This window comes from Miniopterus schreibersii (assembly GCF_964146895.1).
Source record: "Miniopterus schreibersii genome assembly, chromosome: 19".
NCBI lineage: Eukaryota > Metazoa > Chordata > Mammalia > Chiroptera > Miniopteridae > Miniopterus > Miniopterus schreibersii.
In genome coordinates this window covers 4,813,460-4,826,966 of record NC_138119.1, presented here as the reverse complement: position 1 = coordinate 4,826,966, position 13,507 = coordinate 4,813,460, and the positions used below count along the sequence as shown (strand labels likewise).

Below are 13,507 nucleotides of genomic sequence, written 5' to 3'. Positions count from 1 at the left end.
CTGGCAACCGAAAGTGGGCGTTCCAAACAATTGGGAGCCGGGATCCTCGCCGGCAAGGTCGTGTGCGGCTGCGCCGGCCTCCCATCCCTCCTGAGAGCTCTTGCTGGGCATTTCACCATGCCTCCCACCCGAAACCCTTTCCAGCAGCCTACGTTGAATAACGATGATTCTTTCTTGGGGAAACTGAGGGCTTCCAAGGTACGGTGGTTTCTTGTGCAGAGTCCTAGCAGGTCCGACGGCACTCTTCTTTCCGTCGCAGAACTCCGATGAGGACACAGGTCCTGGAGAAATCGGTTTTCAGCCTGCCTCCGTGTCCCCGTATTCAGGTCTGCTAACGTTTCAGAGGCGCCTTTGAGCAAAGAGAAGTACAGCTCCAGTCTAGATGAACTAGGGGCTCTCCCCGCCCAGAGCAGCTCGGTATAATGGGGCTTAAACGGGCCCAGGTTCCACCAAGCCACCCTTTGCCGTTTGGAAGTCTGTCCTCTGAAAAGGTCTGAGGTGTGGAGTGGTAGAAAAGCCTCTGAGGCCACTAGGTCATGCTTTATCCATGTGTCCTCACACCGCCCCTGTCTTCTGGTTAGTGCTGGAATGTGTTTGTGTATCAGCGATTTGAGAATTTAGATGATCCTTTTTCTAACAGAAGTGGCTGGGATGTTTGTCTTTTTTTTTTTTTTTAAATTTTTATTGACTTATTTGAGAGAGAGACATTGATCTTTTTGTTTCACTTATTTATGCATTCATTGCACGTGCCCTGGCTGAGGAGCTAACCCACAGCCTTAGCATATTGGGACAATGTTCTAACCAACTGAGCTACCCAGCCAGAGCCTCCATTGCTCTTCAGAGAAAGGGGGGGGAGACATCCATTGGTTGCCTCCCCCATGAGCCTGCAACTGAGATAAAATAAATGCCCTTGGCTAGAATTGAACCCAGGACCCTTCAATCCAAGGGCTGACACTCTAACCACTGAGCCAAACCGGCCAGGGCTGCTGGGATGTTTGAAGTGCTGCAAAATAAGGAAAATTAAATAGCAATGGTGGCTTAATAGTATAATCAAAGAGGTTCTTTTTGTTTATTCAACATTTATTATTTACTATATGCCAGGCACCATTAGACAATGAGGACATATACATTAGAAAAAGCGCCTGCTCTAAAGAAACTCCAGTAGAAAAGCCAGACTGACAACAGCAACAGCAAAAATGCTCGCATGACAGCACGTGGGTTGTGACAGTTAGACAGTGTGTCAGGAGAACTGGGAACTAAAAGGAAGCTTCCCAGAGCAAGGGAGCTTTGACATGGAAATATGAGTGAGCTGGGTCAGGTGAGGGAAGAGGTGCAACATGAGTTAGGAAGGAGGAAACAGGTCACCAGCAAGACAAAGGAAGCAGCAGGTTCACATACACCTGGACAGGAGAGAGAGGCTGACCTGTTTGGGGCCAATGAGTCCAGAATGGCTGGAGTGTTGGTGTGAGGTGGAGGAGTGGAGAGAGCAGAAGCTGGAGAAGTGACCTTCCTGATCTGAGTGTGCTGTGTACACCATGCTAGTGAGCTAGAATTTCATCCTGGAGGTGCTGGGAATCTCATCAGGATTTTAAGCACTAGAGCAACACAACAAATGGGTGTTTTGAGAAGCACAAGTGGCAGTGGATTTAATAGAATGGGTGTGAGACAAGAGGGATCAGCTAGGAGGCAGGAGCCTCAGGAGGCAGCAGTCTTCAGGGGGAAGAAAAATGGGCCTAAAGCAGTGATGCAGGGGATGGAGATATGGTGCAGATGTGAGAGAAATGCGAAGGGCAGGGCTGATGGGACTTCGTGGCTGACTAGATATGAGCCCAAGAGAGTGGATGAGTCTAGGGTAACTCCTAGGTTTCTGAGGGCTTAATTGACACCATTTACTGAATGAGGTATCCAAGGGAAGCAGGTTTAGGGAGAAAGATGTTCAGATCAATTACCTAGATGTCACTTTTGTGGTGCCTGTGGGACATTTAAGTGGGGGTGAACAGCAGGCAGTGTGGTTGAGAGTTCTGGGTGGAAGATGTACATCTGGAAGCCACAGCATCCATATGGTGGTTGAAGCCATGGGAAGGAATGAGCTCATCCAGCAAATGTGAGAGTAAGGAAAGCAGAAACTCAACCCCTGGGGAATGCCACTGTCTAAGGGGCCGAGAGGGAACACAGGACTGAGAAGTAACAGTTAAAGGCAAGAGGAAAACCAGAGGAGCTGGGCCCACAGAGGGTGGAGAGAACATTTGAGAAACTCAGAATCATGGTGCCAGAAACTGCAGAGGTCTGATAATATCAGCTCTGGAAAGGATCCACCTGACCTGGCCACAAAGGTCATTGATCACCAGCAAGAGGGATTTCAGTGGGTGCTCAGGGCAGAGGCCAGGCTGGAGAGGGAATGGGAAGGGGGAGGAAGTGAAGGTAGTAAATGATGGCTCATGAAGAATCTGGCCCTGTAGGGAGGGCGACAGAGTGGTAGGTAGATGGTTATAAGGGAGAGGAGCTGGGTCCAGGGGATGCCAGGATGGCACAGGTCTCTGAGGCATACGCAAGGGTTGGGTTCAGGGAAGAGGGGTTATTCCTGAGTAAAAGGGACTTTGCTTTCTCTGAGATGGAAGGGAAGTGGGTGTGAAGATGGCTTTCATGCTTGACTTTCTCGTTGAAAGACAACCTCATCCCTCTTCTGACAGAGATGACGGGGCATATGTAGCCTTCAAGGCATGGGAAGAGAGCTGCCTATGCTTGCATCATTTATATTTTTGGGTTCCTTCTTTCATTTTTTCATCTTTCTTGGTAATAGCACAGTGCCTAGTACATACTGTTCAATTAATGTCTAATCGAACTGAGTCACACAGTGCTTTGCCATGTGTGGGAGGAGAGGGTTCTGACATTGGACAGGTTGATGAGGTTTCTACTAGGTTGTAGTTCAGTCATTAGGTACTGGGGACACAGCGATGAACATTATGACATTTTACACATAACGAAGCAGTTATATGCATTCATGCTTAAATAATAGAGGACTGAATGTCCAATGGAGTTTTTTTTTTTAGGAGAGAGGGAAAGAAACAGAGAGAAACATCAATGTGAGGAGAAACATCTATCGGTTGCTTCCCGCCAGCACCCTGACCGGGGATCGAACCTGAAACATGGGTATGCACTATGACTGGTAATGGAACCCACCACCTTTGGGGTATACGGGATGATGCTCCAACATAATTGCATTAGGGTGTCTAACCTTTTCCTGAGACTCAGGATGTCTAAACCTAAGCTCACCATCTTTCCTATCTCTCCCCACCCTTTGCCCCCTGTCCTACTCCACCCCTTTCCCTAGATTCCTGGCCCATTTCTGTCAGTTCTAAGACTGAAGACTTAGGAGGACCAGAAGACTGGGGAGTCTTGCTCCATATTGTTCTTCTCTTTGCAGATGTTGCTCTGTGATTTAATTAAAATAGGATGAAGGGATGGATGTCACTGAAGCTACCATATCAGCCAGGACCTGTAACCAGGTAACCTGGTCCTCATGGGGTGTTTCTTTTGCAGATACCGCCATATGAGAATCCAGCTCACCTTGCTCAGCAACAGGAACCCTGGAATCGGCTCAACTCAACTCTCACAATCACCTCCATGAGGCGGAGTGCTTATTATTTTGAACCTGAGGTACTTAATATTGAAATGCTATTTCTCTTTACATCCAATTAGGACTTATTAATATCCTCTCTGAAAGGTAGTCTGTCCCTGATTGCTTTAGTATCTTTTCCTTTTGTCCACAGTCCAAGATCCTACCAAATCTAAAACCAAATACAAATTTATTTGGTTTCTGGGAAGTCAGAGGCTTGGGTTGTGCTCCAGTCAATTATCTGGAGCAAATCATTTCCTTACCATACTTCTCACTCTTCTGATTAAAACAAAGATTGAATATAACTGTGAATGAGGTAAGGCCCTTGGAGCCCAAATCGGGGAGAGTATAGTGATTCCCATATGTATGGGGAGAGCTCACTACTTCTTAGACCTAACCATGAGACACAGGTCCATATTGACAAGTCATCGTGTACAACTTGGTGTGTAGGAATTGGTGGACCCAGGCCCAAAAGGGGTTCGCTTTACTTTTGGGGAAGAGCCCAAAAGAACTTGACTAGAGCCGGGGTAGAGGTGGTGCGTTAACCCTGGAGTGCTTGACTTCCTCTGTAGGTACCAAAGGATGACCTGGATTTCCGCTTAGCAGCCTTGTACAACCACCACACGGGGGCGTTCAAGAACAAAAATGAGATCCTGATACACCAGGAGTCCACCCAAGATACCCACGGGTAAGTGGTGGAGGCAGAGCCTCTCCACCCTAGGATAATAACACCAATCAAATAAAGTAATGCACCACCTGGGAAATAGCTATCAATGGGTACTCATTTGTAAAAAGATTCCTGTATTGTTTACCTAGGTACCTGTAAATAATTTCTGCATTTTTTCCTTTTATTATTATTTTTCCATCACTCTTTATCCCCCATATACCCTCTTCCACCTCCCTCCCCTACGGTCACCACAGTTTTCCGTGTCCATGAGTTTTCTTTTTTTCTCAATCCTTTCACACACAACCCAACACTGCCCTCCCATTCCCACCCCCAAGCTGTCTATCTGCTGTAAAAATCTGTCTCTATTTTGCTTATTAGTTCAGTTTATCCATTAGATTTCCACAGTGGCTGTACCAGTCTGCATTCCCAACAGTGCAGAAGTTTCCCTTTTCTCCACATTCTCGCCACTTGTTTTTCCTGTATTTTTATTATCTGAAATGAACAGAGAACCTCCAAGATTGTGTTTGTAAAAACAAACAAAATCTTTGGTTAATTCCAGAGGGTAAAAAGGGCCTTGGGCTACTTTATTTTTGAGGTTGCATTTAACTCCTCCCCTCCTCACCTTTCCCCTGCTTGGTTTCATTCTGCTCTGTTCTTCCCCACACCGTCCTCTAGAATCAGCAAGATCCAATCCTCTGGAGAAAGCGTACTCCCTCCCCCACTGCCGCCCATCACTTCCCGAGCCAACATCAGACATTGGACCAGCCCTACGAGGGACTCCATCTACAGCATCCAGGGGTCCATAGGTAAGTTAGGGCAGATGGGTGATGCAAGTTTTTCTAAATGGACCCAGGAATCAGGGAGTTGGGGTGATTGGCTATGGGGGAACAGGGGTGAGGTATAACTGAGGGTCTTGAAAGAGCAGTGATTAAGTTGGCCCATATCAGACTAGTATCAGGGGACATGCTGACTATGGAATGAATTCAATTTGTCTGAGCTTCTAACTCAGCCTTACCTCTAGGGGACAAAAATAGCTACCCCCTATCTGTCCTCTATATGCCAGTTCCTCAGCTGTTACAAGAACCTCCTCTGCAGTGTCCATAAATGTATGGGTGATTACAGGTCCCCAGTGTTGACAACGGATCTGAAATTCACAGCTCACTCCCTTTTCTCCACAGTGTCCCCTCACACTGCAGCCACCAATGGAGGCTACTCCCGCAAGAACGATGGTGGTTTCTTCTCCACCTAATGGTGACCGGCCCCTGGACTAATCAGTCATAGTGCAACATCCTGCTGCCCACCTCCATTAAAAAAATTTGTGCATGATGAAGCCTGAAGTGTCTCTTGCCCATAGACTACTCTTAAAAGATGGAAGTTTCCCAACTTCTAGAAACTAGTCTTGTTGAGCATATTTGCAAGGATTTAGGATAGAACAGCAAAGTTTCAGGCAGGAGGCAAGTATTCCTATTTTGTAAGCTGGAGTCATTCCAACCCTAGATACATCCATTCGATGTTTCTTGCAAACCTTTGTGTCAGAACTAAGTGTTGGAGAAACAACAATGGACATAGCCCATTGTCTTAAATGAGCTTACAATCACTGTAATTTTAGTAGTTCTATGTAGCATTAATATTGGTCCTGATGTCCCTTTTAACAGATTTCTGATCTCCTGGATTTAGTCATCTGCTGGGCTGTACTTTTTGGAGGGAGTAGGGGTGTGGGGGGAATGAGGGGCAGAGTGCAGTGCTCCATCTCCCAGGTCCTACCTCCTTACCATTGTTTTCTCTCTCTCTCTAAAAATCAGTAAAAACATATCCTCCATACTGAAGATTATTCTGGGACTGAAACAAGTTTAAGATTTTTTCAGTTTATTGAGACCAGTGTTTTGTGGGTACCTATGATGCCTTCACTGTTGTGATCTTTGAGTGAAAAGGAAAAATAAACTCTCTGGTATCTAAAAAAACCCAACCAACCAACATATCCTCGAGTGAGGATGAAAGGGTACCTGTATCCTTCTAAGTTCTCCAAGTTCTCGGGGAGACATACGCATGTAGAGACACGCATATATATGCCTATATCCCTTAGCGGCAGACGCCGTACACCGTGCGCTGCACCAGGGGCAGCAGCGTGGCTACCAGTCATCCCGACCAGGCGGGTCTAAGGAAGAAATGGGAGGAAGCGAGGGAAGAACAAAGCCTCGGTCCCTTCCAGCTCCCGCGGGCCCGGGGCGCCAGCTCAATCACCCTCCGCCCTCGGGCTCCAGCGCCCCGAGCCTGCCGCCGTCCACTAGCGCGGCAGCCTCACCCCTCGGGCGGCCATGTGCCCCGGGCCGGCTCAGATCAGAATCGCCTCGATAATCAGCGGCCCGGGACAAGCCCGGCCTCATCTATCTGATCAATTCATCACTTCTGAGCGCCCGGCCCGGTAGAACCGGCTCCGGGACCGCGGCGCTGCCGCCGCCCAAGGGGCCTCACTGCACAGCGCCCCGAGGAGGGGGCTTCGCAGGAGGGGAGCTTTTCATCTCGGGTCGGCCCGGCGGGGCTGGGGTCCCAACCCGATCAAATAAGATCAAGGTGTAGACGGGGGGAGGGGCGAAGGGGGGGTCACGCGCTCGCCTTGCACGCCCAAGCACACTCACACTCATGCGTCCACTCACACACTCGGCCCACACGCACCATCCACGCGACACCGCAGCACAAGACACAACACCCTCACCCCACGCCGCTGCTCTCCCTCCCGTAAGGGACCGGAAGTCCGCACCCTCTTTTCAACACTTCCGCCCCTCCCCCTGCCTCGGAGGAATCTGGGAGGAACCAGCGAGCACACGACCCTGTCGAGTGCGCACTTTACTGCCCTCGCGTGGCTCGGAGGGGAAGCCACGTCTTAGGGACAGGTGGGACAAATGTCCACAACACTGAATCGTGATGGTCTTTTGATCTTTGTGCAGTTACTTACATATTTATACACATATATGTAGTTTTCCTTTGACTTTTGATCCAAGTTCTGGATATAAGATGATTCAATCTCAGTAATAGGTGAATGACTCCTTTCCACGGAGAAGGCATTTTCTGGTCTTTACCACCATCACCTTCCCCAGGAGTTCCAAAGGGAAAGGTGATTAGATTGGGTAGTCAGGATACCTGTGAAATGAGTAAAGGGAGGGAGGCATATCCCTGTCTTCACAGAGCCCTCTTGCTCCCCAGAACCCGGTACTGTGGCAGTAATACTGCTGAACCTTTGTTTACTTTCCATTAAAACACTCAGACTTTCAAACTCCAGAATGAGTCAAGTTAAAAACAGTAATAATTGTATAAGTAAAGTTAGCTCCTTTTACAATGAAAGCACAATTTTAACGTGTTTCTTCTCCCTTTTCAATGAAACATGTATGTGTGTGGGGGGGGAGGCAAATCAGAAGACTTGCAGATTAGTAGAAAATGACTTGTAAAGTTATAATCTATACTTTTGCCAGCCTTACCATGCACTTGGAATAACACATAGAGGAAAGTATCCAATTTATGTGTCAGAGTCCCATTGGCTCAAGGGTTTCCTAGGTGTGTGGCTGGTTAACCTAATATCATCTGAATGAAGTTTATGGCTGGTAAGGGCAGATGATACTTGTATTTTTTTTTTTTTTAAACATATCTTTATTGATTTCGGAGAGAGGAAAGGAGAGGGAGAGAGAAACATCAATGATGAGAGAGCCATTTATCAGCTGCCTAGCCCGCAGCCCAGACATGTGCCCTGACCGAGAATCGAACCCTGATCCCCTGGATCCTAGGTCGACGCTCAACCGCTGCGCCACTCCCGGCTGGGCGATACTTGTATTTTAATAGCAGTAGTAGGTAAAATGTATTGGGGAGTATCATCTACCTTACTTGATACACCTCAAAATTTATTCATATAGATATATATATACTGATATATACAGTGTAAGCTGATATATATATATCAGCTCCCCCCAAAGGAGAAAGTTCTCATAGATTCTGAAATATATCATACATTCAGTAGCATCACAGTGCTCAACAGGAATTATGGTATTAATTTAAACTAAAAAGGTATACTATGGGCAGAGCCCAAGGGAATATTTGTCAGCAGCTGACAAATGAAATGGACAAAACTGGTAGGGAAAGAAATTTATTTTCAAGGATTTGTGCAGACAATGGTGAATAAAAAATTGTATTTCAACTATAAAAAGCTGAATTCATTCCACCCTGGCATATAGGGTTTATGGTGATGCCAGTTTGAATCTAGGACGATATTGCAATCCCCACCCTTCCACCCTAAAAGACTCTCTTAGAGGAAGAACTACAATTTTAAGTCAAAAAAATATGACACATCAAGCAAAGTAAAGAGTTAAACAGGTTTCTGCTTATCTGCTTATATAAAGTCAAATGAAATAAGCTGTGGATTTGTTTTTTTTTGCTGTAAATTGCCTTCACTCTGTGCACTTTTTGGTACATTCTGGAATGAAAACATCTCAAAATATTACAATTCAAGAGTCAAGATGGCCCCACCCAGGAGGCTGTAAAAATTGGTTTGAATAGCTAAAACTGTGAAATGGAACTAGTTCAAAATATGAAACAGCTCTAAGCACCAAACTTAGAGACATTAGCCCTATTAGAAAACAAAAGCCATTAAAGCTACACAATAACAAGTGCAAACATACTGAACCTGTATTTCTAGGGAGTGACTCCCGTTAGCCAACAGGTCCCCAACTCACACCCACGAGGTATAACTCTTCTTTCCCTTTTCCTTTCTCTCATGTGAAAGATCCTCAGAAATGACCATGGAAAACATATGAATCATTAAAATTTTACCCTGTGGACCAATTCCTGAAGAGAGAACAGCCACAACTCTGAGATGATCCGACATGTAGTGTTTACGTGATGGCCTTCTATACTTCGAGAAATCCTCAAAGACTAAACTGCCTATTTCAGAGGCTCAACTTCCTGACAGCTTTTGTCCTTGTAGGGTAAGACAAAAGACAACTTACTGCCACACAGGGTCAACCACTGCTAAGTTGTCCATAGTCAAGTTTTACTCTCATGGACAATTCAACTGGTAGACCTATAGCCAAGCTTGCATTTTACAATAATTTTAGACCAAGCTTTTTTAAATAAAGAAGTTCTAGGCTTCAAAAATATAATATTTGACCCTTTCGCTGATATGAGGAGGAGGGAATGGAGAAGTCTTCCCTTTAAATGTTGAGCCACCTTCATTCTAATCATGAATTCTATGAACTGTCCAAATATGCCTATGACTATCAGCAACTTCTCTCACTCATTCGAATTTCTCATGTTCTTATAATACAGACTTTACAAGGGACAGCTAAAGAGGATTTTAGTGTGAAGAAAATTAAGAGTTGGCCAAGAAAAACAAGTAATCAACGAAATATTGCCCTAATAACCCAGATTTAAAACAAAGAATAAATTTGTATCTTGGATAACATGATAAAACTTCCATTTAACATCACAATCAATTTATACTAGATAACTTTACTCATATATGAACCAATATACTAGATTTATTTCTTCTACCCTAGCTGCAAATATATTAAATAATTATTTCTTCAACCATTTCTCTTTTCCCTAGTGGTGGCATTTAAAACTGAGTAACAGTACTTAGCCCTCAGTAATTTAGGAAATATAAAAAGGTTTAAGGAAAATAGAAACAGTGGATTCATTTTCCTATACCATTTGTTGGGGTGAAGTCTCCTTTTGGGGATACTGGTAACACAAGACTTTTTCTTGTCTGAGTTACTGCTTTCTGGTCTCATCACAGACAGGTAACTTCCAAATCTTATGTAGGCCCATATTATCTTGGCAACACTCTCCAGCGCCCAGCACACAGCACAGCAATTTCATCTGTTCTCATTTTGCAATGAGGACCATGTTGTCTTATGTTGCCAGATGGATATATGAAAGACAAATTTCCAAAGCCAAAAAAATTTCTTGGCATTGTACAATTCCCGTTTCCCACTCATTCCCCCCACCCTCCTCCATTTTGCCAAATCTGAATCAAAACAGTAAAAAAAAAAAAAGTCAAGTCTTCAAAACTATCTCCTTCCAAGAGATCTGAACACAGCTTACGTCCTTCCCTAATGAGCCTCAGTTTGAAAAGATCCTGACAAGGGCTGAGGAACAAAATTGGTGATGGGTTTTTAAGCAGGAGGTATGCAACATTATCACCCAGGGGTGTAATTTATCTGGATACTATATGCTGTCTGCTGAGGACTGATTTAAGGAAAATGGCTTTCTGGAGTCCCCCGAAGCATAAGTAATGTTTGTAACCATGAGTTTTCCCCACGTATGGGAGGGGAAGATGCTGTGGTATCATCCTGGGGACTTGCATGATTTTAGCTGAACTCTCCTATGCTGGTTCCGGGCCCCAACAGGTTCTTCACTCTTGTCCCCTTGGCTGGCAGTTGATGAGATGGATGCTTTGGAATTCATTTTATAAACAGGACATAAAAGGCCATGACGACACAGGTGACTGCCACAGCAGCATGGAGCCTCGTTCCAATCACAGCAGCTAATAGGCAAAAGTAAAAAGAGAAAAGAAATCACATCCAGCCCTTCATAGAAGTCTTCACTTTCAAGGTGATATTTTGAAATCTCTAGTCACAGATGAAGAGACCTACCAAGGGTCTCAAGAATCCACTCAGGAATATATTTAAATACTACCCTAGGTTCTAGGTAAATATACTGTTTGTTTATATTTTGCCCTATTGTGCAAACAGATTTAGGTAGTTAGGATTCCAGATGAAGGTGCCCGAAATAAAAAGTAAAAAAGCATCTGAATTAATGAAATCAAAACTTAAAAGACTCCAATATATTCTTTCCAGAAATTCAGAAAAACTTTTCATTGGGAAAATATTCCTCCCAGCAATTCCAGTCCAGTCTAAAATTGTTTAATTTATATACTTTTCCCTCTATGGAGAATATTAAAATTATCCTGATGCTAAAATAAACAATTATGTAAAAGTGGAATGAAATACAATCCTAGCCTATCTCACCCCCACTTTGTAGCACCTCACTGTCCAGATATGGCAATCTCCTCTTCCTGTACAGATATGTTCTTACCTTTGTAAAACACACCCCAAACTCCCTTCTTCTCTGATAGCAGCCAGGTTTTGAGACGAGGAACTTTCTTGAAGTAGGCACAGGTGCAAACAAAGAGCAAACCAAACACCAGAATCCCATCCAAGGAGTACACTGTTACAGGAAGAAAAGGGAACCTTTGGTGCTCATCACTTTGGGACAGATGATCCCACTGGAGAGCGCCAAGGAGCACAGAGTATGATATACTATCAAGATGATAACCTCAACTGCAGTGTCAACACTTGATGTGAGGGAGCCAAGGTCCTGGGACTAGCAAGGTTAGCTTACTGTTCCCAAAAACTGCTTGTAGGCATTCCCCTTACAACAATTTCACTGTGCTCTGCCCTCCCCTCCCCTTTTAAAAATTACAAATCCTGAGAAAAGTGCTTCAGTTTATGTGGACTTGGTCTCCCAGAAATGGCCAGTGTTGGCAAGAGGTTGAGAGAGCCCTAAGAATCCTTGGAGTCTCAGTTGAGAGAATTAAACATATTCTCATTAAAAAATATTCATGTGATAAAAAAGAACTAGATATTTAGCCAAGTCTCTCAGATCTGCATCTGTTGAAGAAAATGTTAAAGCAAAAAGTGAAGCTTAATGGAAATTGCAAGAGTTAGAATCCATATGACTACAATTTTCCTACACTTACCTTATGACTTCATGCTTACAAACTAAATTTCTGCCAGAATAGCAACAGATTCTTGTAAAAAATATACATCTTTCTGAGGCTTCCACATTTCAACACAGCGGGGAAAACCTTCAAACAATTCTCTTTCTTACATTTGTAAACAGCTATTTCTTATACGTGCAAGCACAATAAGTCACCTAACTGCAAAAAAAGATATCAAACCACAAAAGGGGGGAGAGTAACTAAAGTTGATTCAGTAATTATTATGTGTCACACTGCTCTCTTATTTCCTGGTTCAGATGATTTCTTGCCCTGGGTGATGTCCCTTCTCCTGTGCCTGGTAACCTCAGATCTCTGACTGCCCAGGAAGGTCCAAAAGGATAATTTACGTAACCAGTATCTGCCAGCTCTGGACCCCTCTACTTCCCTCTCTCCTTCCAGTAAAACTCTCACAGCGAGGTGTCACAAAAGAGTTCAGTAAATGAATACATACACTAAGCTGTTACAATGAATGATACCTTTATGGGATAGTCTTTTCCTCCCATAAGTTATTGCAGACAATGCCAAAATTCACAAAGAGGTGAAACTTGAATCTTCGGTGCCAGGCTAAGGAGAAGGTACTTTTGAGAAATGCTTTCCTGTGCCCCTCAAATCATACTACCTAAGAGGCTTTCCCTTCTTTCCTGTAAGGCTGACTCGAAAGCCCACAAAAGCCCTGCTTCCTGCCCTTCCCTGGAATTCAGAAATCGTGTCTATACAGTGTTTGAAGAGGCCTGGAAAATTAGGTCAGATAAACAGGGTGGCGACTGTCGAATCATTTAGAAGAGTCAGTATCTAAACCCAACACTAACTGGGGTCGCTAGATGGAACCACCCAAACAAAACTTCATAATCTAACAAGAGAAAGCTTTCTGGCATTTTTTTCCCCCCCCAAAAAAACAAACACTTTTTTAGGTTCTACATTCACCCCTCCAAAGTGCGGGGCTTGAGCTCCTTTGTGATGACTTGGCCCTCATAACGAGCCTCCTGTCGGAAACTATGAGGACGCAGCGGGCTGGGAGGAAGATCCCTCTCTTTTCTCCGGTGCAAAAGCAAAATCCAACCCGGAGTGGCCATTCCAAGAGGCTTTTAAGGGCCAAAACGAACTTCTGGGGAGGGGAGAAGGGAAAGCACCGGGTAGGGACCGAGGCCGCTGGGTGTGGGCGCGAGAGGCACTGTGGTTCCAGACCCGCACTGGCCCCGGGCGCCGGGGAGGGGTCTAGAGAACAGGAGTCCCGGGCACCCGGAGAGGCCGAGAGGGCTGAGCGGGGAGGGGGCGGGGAACACGGCCACGTCAGTCCCGGCCCCGCCCGCCACGTTTCCCCCGTCCTTCCCTCCCATCCTCCGCACCGGGATCGGCCCTCACCGTTCGTCATGGCGGCTGGGCCCGGGCCTGGCGAGGGGGTCCGGGATCAGCGGTGGCCGGAGCGAAGGCGGGGGAACCCAGCTCCCGCTGGACACTT

General features: G+C 45.3%; 2 protein-coding genes across 2 annotated transcripts; one reads left to right on the top strand and one right to left on the bottom strand.

Annotated features, from left to right (window-relative positions):
- Positions 1 to 34: 34 nt before the first annotated feature.
- On the top strand, positions 35 to 6,236 carry CFAP276 (cilia and flagella associated protein 276). Its single transcript, XM_081121946.1, has 5 exons — positions 35 to 198; positions 3,541 to 3,657; positions 4,189 to 4,304; positions 4,959 to 5,089; positions 5,462 to 6,236. The coding sequence occupies exons 1-5, from the start codon at positions 118 to 120 to the stop codon at positions 5,530 to 5,532; spliced, it is 516 nt and encodes a 171-aa protein (XP_080978072.1). The 5' UTR covers positions 35 to 117; the 3' UTR covers positions 5,533 to 6,236.
- Positions 6,237 to 8,402: 2,166 nt separating this feature from the next.
- Positions 8,403 to 13,502, bottom strand: TMEM167B (transmembrane protein 167B). Its single transcript, XM_081121614.1, has 3 exons — positions 13,411 to 13,502; positions 11,364 to 11,495; positions 8,403 to 10,812 (listed from the first exon to the last, which is right to left on the bottom strand). The coding sequence occupies exons 1-3, from the start codon at positions 13,418 to 13,420 to the stop codon at positions 10,730 to 10,732; spliced, it is 225 nt and encodes a 74-aa protein (XP_080977740.1). The 5' UTR covers positions 13,421 to 13,502; the 3' UTR covers positions 8,403 to 10,729.
- Between the last annotated feature and the right edge of the window lie 5 nt (positions 13,503 to 13,507).

Excerpts from the sequence above, each read along its gene's own strand:
- CFAP276 (XM_081121946.1), top strand. The coding sequence starts at position 118 with ATGCCTCCCACCCGAAACCCTTTCCAGCAGCCTACGTTGAATAACGAT. Across the intron at positions 199-3,540 it reads GGAAACTGAGGGCTTCCAAG|ATACCGCCATATGAGAATCC; the intron begins GTACGGTGGTTT and ends TTTCTTTTGCAG. Across the intron at positions 4,305-4,958 it reads TCCACCCAAGATACCCACGG|AATCAGCAAGATCCAATCCT; the intron begins GTAAGTGGTGGA and ends ACCGTCCTCTAG.
- TMEM167B (XM_081121614.1), bottom strand. Across the intron at positions 10,813-11,363 it reads TTGGGGTGTGTTTTACAAAG|CTGCTGTGATTGGAACGAGG; the intron begins GTAAGAACATAT and ends TTTGCCTATTAG.